This window comes from Abrus precatorius, unplaced genomic scaffold (assembly GCF_003935025.1).
Source record: "Abrus precatorius isolate BTA unplaced genomic scaffold, Abrus_2018 Scaffold11, whole genome shotgun sequence".
NCBI lineage: Eukaryota > Viridiplantae > Streptophyta > Magnoliopsida > Fabales > Fabaceae > Abrus > Abrus precatorius.
The window spans coordinates 17,724,162-17,734,656 of NW_020874303.1; the positions used below are offsets into that span (position 1 = coordinate 17,724,162).

At 28.8% G+C, this 10,495-nt stretch overlaps 1 protein-coding gene across 1 annotated transcript; it reads left to right on the forward strand.

Annotated features, from left to right (window-relative positions):
* Positions 1–8,149: 8,149 nt before the first annotated feature.
* On the forward strand, positions 8,150–10,254 carry LOC113854881 (bidirectional sugar transporter SWEET14-like). Its single transcript, XM_027486175.1, has 6 exons — positions 8,150–8,283; positions 8,444–8,480; positions 8,598–8,808; positions 8,936–9,100; positions 9,243–9,362; positions 9,631–10,254. Exons 1-6 carry the CDS (start codon positions 8,241–8,243, stop codon positions 9,901–9,903), a joined length of 849 nt encoding a protein of 282 aa, XP_027341976.1. The 5' UTR covers positions 8,150–8,240; the 3' UTR covers positions 9,904–10,254.
* Positions 10,255–10,495: the final 241 nt, after the last annotated feature.

The following is a 10,495-nucleotide window of genomic DNA, read 5'->3' on the forward strand; positions in this document are numbered from 1 at the left end:
TTTTTGATTCCTACGAAACAAATTCAATATAATATAACCTTTAATTAATATAAAGTAATGAAAGGAGAGATAAATAAAAAATATTTTAGTCATTAAAATATGTTGTAAAATAATACTCACTCCAAGTCTTTGAGAACAAAATTAATATGTTTACTTTTCTTTCTATTTTTTCTGTCTTTTTGAGATTATCTTTCTCAACCACATAATTAATGACATCTAATTGAATATGCGTCAAAATATTATTTTAAAATAATAAAGTAGCATACATGATTAAATACGAAAGTGATTAAAATTAGAAAAAATAAAACTCACCAATTAGATATAGTTCATTCAGCCTACTTAAAATTTGAGAATGGAATAAAATCAAAATAATTAAAAGAAATATTGTTATATTTGATTTCTGAAACTCTAGTGGTTACCATCAAATTTAATTTTTATTTGTGTTTAGTGGTTCACAACTTCTTTTCAAAAGTAATTACTATAAAAAAATTTATGATATATACGTTACTTTCATAGAATAATTTTTTATAACGTAATATAATATCCTTTCTAACAATATAATGAATCTTTGAATGTTATTAAATGATTTTAATGCATAACCTTCTATGAGTTTTATAAAAGTTTATCAAATAAAAAAAATCTTTATTGTAATCTTTAGATACATTTTAAATAAATCATAATATATATATATATATATATATATTTATATATAATAGATTATAAAATTTTTTATCACAATTTAAGCGGGTCATATCTTATAAAAATATATTATTAAAAAATGTATTTTTTACGATAAAACTAGATCAAATCCACATGCATTGCAAGGATTTTGTACAAGTATGAAAAATAACATGCATTCCAAATGTAATTAACTTAAAATTTTTATAAACGATAATAATATTTTTAATATATAAAAGAAACTGAAAATGATATGTATTGAAATATCTTTAATTTTTTGTCAACATATATAAAAGTATCCTTAATTTACCGACGTTTTCGGCCGTCTGCAAGAGACTTGGGCCGGTGATGACGTGGCAAGCAACCATAGTAGCTGAGGAATGTGCTGTCTGCCAATAAAATAAATATTAAAAAATCACATTCAACAGTTAACGCTGACAAAATCAAATACAGTATTTTTATTTTTTATTTTTTTTGGGTATAGTCGTAATCTTACATATCAAATTCATAAAGTTAAATCATAATAGTCGATCAAATGTTAAAGAAGAATTGAAACAAAATAACTTATTATAAATGAGCCTTAGTCGACTAATAGAGCATCTCAACAATAAGAACTTATCATATAACAAAGAGATAAAAAAAATAAAATGATTGTGTCATATCGTCACGTGTTTTCTCCATTATTAATCTGATCTCGTCACTATTACCTTCCATTTTGGGTATATTTTGTTATTTGATAGTAATAAAGCTTTTCGAAGGACGTTATATCATAGTTTAGACAACAAACCCACCCCTAAATTTTTTATTTTTCTTTTTCTTTTTTTTATCCTAGTTTAAACTTTAGACGTCCATATATCAACTCCGTTCTTTTGTTTGGTCAATGCTCTTAATTATTTGGTTGTTTTTTTGTTCCTTGGATCCATAGGTGTAGTCACCAGCAGGAAACCCTTGGGCCTCATAATTGCGATCATTTATCTTTTAGCCATAACATGGCCCAACTACTTGCCACTTACTCACATTGAGGCCACGATGAAGAAAAGAACAGTACACTACCAGAATGACATATATATATATAATACAACCCTTCATCAATTTACGAAAGTATGCACTATTCACACACTCAATAAATAAATGGAAATATATATGGTTTAAATAACATCTTTGTCTACACAATAAATACTAATAACATATTATTTGATAATTTATTAAATATTTTTATTATTAAATAAAACTTTATGTTAACCCTACTAAATAACCTAAACTTATTGCCGGATATATTTTGACCAGTATGAAGTTCTACTAACAATAAAAATAATGTTAAAAACAAAGTGTGATAGAATTTTATTTTATTTTTTGTTATTTATGCCATTATATTTATATTAATGATTCATGATAGGTACTTAAAAGCGATTGATGAAAAGAACAGTTTGAAAAGCAATATGAAAGATAACAAAAAGGAAAAAAAATGATAGTTTTTTTTGTGGTGTTGATTAGTTATCAATGAGATTGTCTAAATTCATAGCTCATTTCTACTAAATGTTTAACTTCCGGGAATTCAAGACCGGACACACGTGCCAACACTGTCTGTGGTGTGGAGTTAATTGTATTTGAACTATTTTTTCTTTTTTGTCTTCAATAATGTTATTGGCTGTTGCTCGATACTTCGTAAGAAAATAATGTCATGAGTTTCAAGGACAATAATTTATTAAAAGTCTTTTTACTCAATATTTTTTAAGTATTATTAGTTAATGAATTAATATAAAAATAACTTTTATTAGATATTATTTTAGATTATATTAAAAATAAAAATAAAATAAATTGATGATACTTTTCTTTGCAAAATTATTATTATTATTTTCTTTAAGTAATGTTTTTAAGAATCAAAATATACCAGCACCAAATCTGATTAAGTAGATGTGTGGGTGGCATTGCCATGAATTTCAATTATCTCCTTAAGCAGAATTATTAAATTAAGTTGATAATTAGTTGTCTTAAACTTCTGCCAAAGTAATCCAATTTAAATATGGTCTCAGATCTTATTAATTAATCCAATCAACAAACTCTAGCAACCTCAAGTACTGAACGAAAAAAGAAGCTAGCTAACTCTAATTAACTACATGAACATTAGCATATTCGTATACGTGGTACTATACAACAAATCTCATTATTATTCTCCCTATGGTACTATCCCCTCTTGTCACTGTTTGAAATAATGAATATTAGTGTACTGTGTAGTTCTCGTACCTCATTGATGGGCAATTCGGGATTGGGAGGCAAACTCGTTAGGAATAAAACGTAAGTGATCGAAGTTTGTTACTTTTTTGGGTTAAAATTAAACTTTGTCATCGTAATTCATATTATAAAAATGGATCGATATATATTATTAAAATAAAATTTTAATCTTAATTTAAAAAGTATAAAAAAAACTTATTACAGTATACTTAAATTTTATCCACTGTTAATTATTTCACTTCTTAAACTATACACCAGTTTAGTGCTTGCCAATTGCCATTGAAATGCAATATAATATGATTTAATTAGCAATAATAAGGTGCTGGTTTATAGTACCGAACTATGTATCCTTAGCTTAACTAGCAAACATTCTATTATGGCAGCGATAACAGATAAGAGTGCACTTTGTTGAATGCAGACAGAAGAAACATAACAAGTGGCAAAATTTGTGTGGTCCAAGTGGCTTGCAATTATTCAAAGGGACAACGATTTAAAGGGCTACGTTGGGTCATGTTGGGCGATTCATGAATGAATGAAATGGAGGAGCTTGCTCTAAAATGTGGCATTTAATTCCATGAAAGGCATTTCCACGGTAGAGGTTACGATGAGCTTATGTGAACTGTGAAGCGTGTCTGGTGCAGGGGTCCATCCCCCATCATTGCGGAAACAAAAAATAGACTTGAAGCCATGATAATAGGGCTTACCTTCGTCGACTTCCAATGAATTTTGCAAATACACGTAAATATGTGGCTTTGAATTTTTTTGAAATAAACACCAATACGGATTAATATTGTGTGAACTTTAAAATTTTAAGATATCATATCATACGGGATATGGATATTTTTTTTTTATCGTAAGATAGAATTTTCTATCGCAGTAAATATATTCGAAAAAACAAAGTTGATTTTGTGTGTATGTAAATCTTTGTGCTTTGTTTTGTGGGCTATGATAGTCCCATGAAATCTTTATTTTCGCGTGGAGTATTTTATATTTCAGAGGGAAGAATTTTCTCCTCGTAAGATCACTTCATTTTACAATTGTGAATGTAACTATGTACGTACCAAACATATCCATCAGTGTTGTGCTCTCAGAGGGAAAAGAGAAATACAATAATTAATTTCTTGTTTAACACCACTGGTCTAACACCGATTATCTCAATTAAAAAAAAATCTAAAAACTAAAAAGTTAGGCTCAATTCAAGGATATATTTACAATATTTTAAAATTATAAGAATTTTAAAATACATATATAATTAGCTCTAAAATGGGCCTACTATTGATCTGAGTAATAAGAAACTCAATTTCTCTCAAACTGAGTAAACTCAAGTACTTTAAATGAATTCGCATAATCAGATGCAAAGTGTTTTAGGATATAAAAGACTTAGGACAGAGTGTATTTTAGCAATGATATTTCAGTTAAAAACTTTTAAACTATAGGATCTAGTTATATATATTTTTTAAAATATAAAAATATATTTGATCGTATTAAAAAATATTGGAATTTACAAATTAATTAATTTAATTTTAAAAGAGAAAACCTTATTAATTATTATAGATGGTCTTATTTGCTCATACGTGGACAGATATCCAAAATAATTTCAGCACTGAGATTCACGAGAGGGTGTAGGGTCGCATTCTCTCAAAGCATAGCATAGAATACGAGAGATCGAGTATTAGCTAGCACTCTAGTATTGCATTGGTCAATTTTCATTTAAATCCACTCGCCCTATTCTTATTCTTTTAGTAAAATTCCAGCTAATTCCAGATGACTGATAGGTTTTAACTCTTTGTTTCAGCCACACAAAAGGAAACCTAGCCTCCATACATGTATAAAGTTAACCAATGTCTTAAATATAATGAAACAAATATAAAATATATAAATCATTTAATACTTTTTAAAATAATTAAAAACATATAATAAAATATATTAAATGCTCCTTAACTAGGGATTTGAAAAAATAAAAAGACTGCTTAACGAATATTACTGAGTTATGTCAGTACAGGACCTTTGTCAATCAAATGAGGCGAAAGTGATGGAATTTGATGGCTAGGAAACCTAGTAACCAACTATGCAAATTGATTAACATGAGTGCATACAGGAATGAACTTAAATTTAAATAAATAAATTGGTAAGGTAAAGTGCCACCTAGAAAATTTAGGACCGTAGACTCCATTCTTTTTCGGTGTTGGGTTTCTTTAGACTTTACTGTCATATCACTCATATTTTCAAGTACATGGTAGCGTCAAGAATCAAAATTTGTGTGTGAATTGTAAAACAAATGCAAGCACAAGCACTAAATGATAAAAGCAATCACCCCCAAATCGCAACTACCAAAATATATATTTTTACGTCTCGATTTTGTTTTTTGTATGTGCCTCAATTCTCCAAAGGAAGCCAAAATCTAACCCCACAAAACATATTTACTAACATTTACATACAAATTATTGAATAGACGGTGACTTCCCTTGTGCTTGTAACTATCATTTTAAGCACACTTTCTTTAAAGCAGGTAAACATTTTGATCATTGAAAAGTTGTAAAGATGTCTAGAAAGGCATTAATCGAAAGTTTACAACTGTTTTTATTTTTATACGTACCTTTTTAATTTTTTACTTTTTAAAACTCATCACATCTTTTTTACTGATACGTGATCTAACAAATCAATTGACATAACAATAATATATTAATTATATCATTAGCAAAAATTAAAAAATTTAAGAAAAGACTAAAAATAAAAAAAAAATCTTAAAAATTTAAAAGAAATTTAAGCTTTAATCGAATAAGTACATTGTTTAGATTAATTATGCATTAATGATTGCACGTGCACGGACACCAGCTGTAATCACCTGAACCTTGTCTTTCTAAAATACTACAATCTGCCAAATTTTGATCTGTCATTAAATTATTGAAAGATGGTAATATGGAGAGAGACAATTAAAGCTAATCATGAGAGATACGCTAAGCTGATGTATGTTTAAACTTCATATCTATATACTCGGCCAACCCTTGATCTTGTCCTTCTCATCATGCCCTGGAGCACACACACAAAAGAATCATTTTAGGTCTCTAACTAATTTTAGTTAATACAATCATAGACGACGACATTAGACTTAAAACATATTTTTTAAATTTGCACTAAAAGGCATATGATTAGAATTTATAAATAATTATTTTTACTAAAAATTACAAGATTTTGATAATATTAACTTTTGTGGTTCTTTAAACATATAAAATATTTATTGTATTTTTATATAATTAATACTTACTTTTTAAATAAAACTTTATTGTTTTAGGATGTTTAAAATAATGTTAACATTTTTCTTTGTAGTTTTTTTAATGTGTAGGGCACACAACAAACTATGTATAATAATTTTTTATTAAAAAATTAATATTAAAATTTTTTAATACAATAATAATATTAAATATTATTATCTTTTAAAACTAATATCTATTGATTTTTATCGTGTGGTTTTAGCATATATTAAAAAACTGATAAAACTTAAAAGTATAATACTATACGTACTTTTAATATTTTTTCTAACTAATTTTATTTTTTTATTATTATAATTCACGCAATAAAAATGAATACATATTAATGAGATTAATCTCTAATTTTAATTTAAAAATAATACTAAAAATATCTATAATACTACATATAAATTTTATCATTAAAAAAAACCGTTTCAACCCCTGTAGAAAACGTTTGACATCTGTTTGGGACCTGTTATGAAGTAGTATTAATTTAAAATTAATTATAAATTCATTTATTTTATTTTTATATACTTTTTAATTATTAAAGAAAGAAATATTTAATATATTGAATATTTTAAGATTATATATATATATATATATATATTATTTACTATTTATTTCATAAAATATATTGGTGGATTATTAAAAGAATAAGCAGAAAATATACTAAACTCTTTTGAATGATTTTCAGATCTGTATATCTTGTGCTGTAGGAGAAGTCTACTTGATTCCTAATTTAGTGAGTCTCTGATCGTAAGTGGATTATCCAAACAGAAACCTTCTGTACTGTCTAAGCTAGTTGCTTCAAAATTATGTAAAGAAAGTATTTCACCTATATCATTATGAAACTATTTAGACACTTATAGTTGTCAGATCACAGGGTGACATTTGCATCATCACGAGGAGAGCTTTGAATTCCACCGTCACGTGTAACAGTCAAAAGCTATATGATCGAGAATGAGCTAGCGCAATAACACACTAGTACTCTAGTGTTCGATTTCCATGCAAATTATCTCACACGGCAAGAAATAAATGTTGCTAAGCATCCAGATCATCTCTGCTTGAATATCAAGTTATAATCTTTCAAGAGATAAATGTCACAAATTTTATCATAATTAATTTTATAATCTGTTGATTATATTAAAAAGTTTGTGTCTTGCTCATTTAAACAGAACGAAGTCCAATTATTTAAAAGTTCAATAACAGGAAATCGTTCAAATTCTATTAGCATTCCCTAACTTGTAATAATATAATAATGCAAGAGATTTTCTCTTGCTATTTCAGTTTATACAATTTTTTATTCACATAAAACTTACATTTGTCTTTAAAAGAAAATTATTTTTTTCAGAAGCAAGTCATTTTTATGTGAATAAAATTTTTTAAATTAAAATAGTAAAAAAAATTAACTTTTTCATAATGAAATAGTCCATGGGTGATGACCTCATTTTGACGCGTGTCTCCTTTTCATCTTCACCTCATGAAAATTTGGTGACCTAATTTGGTGAAGCTGTGGCAATAATGGGAGGGTGATTCAGCAAGGGATATTTGACGGCGGATTGCACATAAAAAATATTGAGGTACCAACACAAGCAATAAAGGAGTGAGACTTGGAAGGGTACCTTGAAAGGGGAAAGAGAGAGCAAATAATAGAGAGGGTCACGTGAGGTTTGGAATTGGGAAAGGAAAATGAGAAAGCATTTTCATCACGTAACACGTAAATAAGTGAAGGGACGGCCTAATATTAATTATAGAACTACATCACACCAACTAGATACAATAATGCGTTGAGTTGGCACTCAAATTAGATGCATGGCTTTGGTGTAGTTCAGAATGCAACGTCTTGGATATTAATCATCATAGTTTCATAAAGTCCACTATGCAATAGCATAGCTTGACCATTTACCATGCATGAAAATAATAATAATAAATAAAACCCTGCCCTATATATAAGGGGTCTTCACATTCCCTTTTCTTCCGTGGCAGGCTGTGAACACACTTAGAGCTAGCTTCCCTCCAAACCTTCCCTCTCTTCTCTCCTTTTTCAAGCTAGGGAATATTTCTAAGAGATATTCCGAAACCATGGCTGACGACACTCCTATGGTTTTTATTGTTGGTGTTCTAGGTATCTACACATAAATTAAGCTCATGCATCCAGATTTTCTTATTTTCCATTTTTCACATTATTGATTTTCTGTATATTTAAGCCTTTTCAAAAGAATTAGTTAAAGGTTCAAGATATGGACTAACATGATTTTGTTCCTTAATTTTTTTTAATGTTGTAGGGAACATTGCATCGTTCATATGTTTCCTAGCACCACTGTAAGTAGTACCACGTATTCATTTATATGAATTTGTGATTGCTATAACGATGATTAGTATTCAGAAAGGAGTGCTACTTCAAATCAAACTCTGAACATATACATGCATGTTTTGCAGACCAACGTTTTATCGCGTTTGTAAGAAGAAAACAACTGAAGGTTTCCAATCACTTCCATATGTGGCCGCACTTTTCAGTGCAATGCTTTGGATTTTTTATGCTTATATAAAGACGGGTGAAATACTTCTTATCACCATCAACGCCTTCGGTTGTTTTATAGAGACAATTTACCTTGTCATCTATATCACTTATTGCCCGAAGAAAGCCAGGGTGCGTATATATAATTATAACTAGATGTTGGATTGCATAGCAATTGATGACACACACTATGTTTCAGCCATTATTTATTTATTTTTATATATGATTAGCTTAATTTGAGACTTTGTTGGACTTGCAGATCTTCACATTGAAGATGATTTTCTTGTTCAACTTTGGGGTGATTTTCTTGGTTATTCTTCTAACCCACGTTCTAGCAAAGGAACGAACAGCCCGTATCGAGCTTCTTGGATGGATTTGTGTAGTCCTTTCTACCAGTGTTTTTGCAGCACCTTTAAGTATTATTGTAAGTATACATAAGGAGTATTTGAATAAATAGCTTAATTGTCGATAAGAAAAAGAGAATAAACAGTTTAATTATGAAACCTTATCATCTGTTATGGTTGATCTATACTTATGCATGCATGTTTGATTTTGTTAAATTTCAGAAAGTGGTTATTCGCACCAAAAGTGTGGAGTTCATGCCCTTTACTTTGTCACTTCTTCTCACAATAAGTGCAATTATGTGGCTGTCATACGGTATTCTCCTCAAAGACATCTATGTCACAGTAAGTACTCTAATCCATCCCAAAACTCTTGGGTTTATTTTTCACACTGTCTTTTTTATTACGTCATCAATTATATTTTTACTCTTTATTTTTCATATCTCTCTTCCTTCACCTAAAAAGTGAGTGTAAACGTATAATTTTCCTTAAACCAAGACAAATGAGTGACAAGCCATTTTGATTTCAGGGATATGCTATATATTTCGATTTATTTTTATGTCTCTATCGATAAATAATATACAATTTTAAATTATTTTTTTTCTCTGGACAGCTTCCGAACATAGTGGGTATCACGTTTGGAACAATTCAGATGGTGCTTTATGCAATATACAGAAAGAACACGCCCGTCAAGGATCAAAAGCAGCCAGAAAATATCACTGATGAAAACGTGAATACAACTGTGAGTGGTGGGAATCAGGGAGCAAACACTGGATTCGTTGATATAGAGATTGGAGAGAAGAAGCAAACAGAGAAGAAGCAGGAACAAGGTGTTAATGCTCGTGACCAAATAGAGAACAACACCAAAACGAGGGAAGGCATTTAACTACAACAAAAGAAAGAGGGTTAATTAAGAAGTTTGATGAAGGGGTAGCTAGCTACTACTTGTGCACGTGTTATGCCTCATTCTCTATATCACTGTCTCTCTCTGCCACCCTGTGTTGTTCAAATTCGAGCAAAATCTTAATGGGGGCAGAGATGATATATATAATATATCATATAGAATCATAGATCCATATCTATGGCTATATCTTTTCATGTAGTTATTAGTTTGTGCTTTTGTGTGATTTATGTTTTATTTTCTTTGTGTTGTTAAGCACCGGAATATCAAATAATTCATAGAAGTTGTCAACAAATCTTAATCCAAGGAGCTATCACGCATCGATTGATTCTGCGTGAATAGATAGATTGTGTTTAGTTTTCTTTTTGTTTGTGAATAAATTTTGTGAAAAGGACTTTATGTCAAATAATGAAAATGATGAATAGATTTATTATCTGCTTAGTAAGTAAATAAATGAATACATTTACTCAACGAAGAAGTGTTCGAATTTGAACCAGTTAGCCTTATCATTTTAGATATTAAGAAATTTTGAATTATAATTTTAAAGTTTAATTTTAATTATTCTACAAATTTATTA

Excerpts from the sequence above, each read along its gene's own strand:
- LOC113854881 (XM_027486175.1), top strand. The coding sequence starts at position 8,241 with ATGGCTGACGACACTCCTATGGTTTTTATTGTTGGTGTTCTAG. Across the intron at positions 8,284-8,443 it reads TTTTATTGTTGGTGTTCTAG|GGAACATTGCATCGTTCATA; the intron begins GTATCTACACAT and ends TTAATGTTGTAG. Across the intron at positions 9,363-9,630 it reads TCAAAGACATCTATGTCACA|CTTCCGAACATAGTGGGTAT; the intron begins GTAAGTACTCTA and ends TTCTCTGGACAG.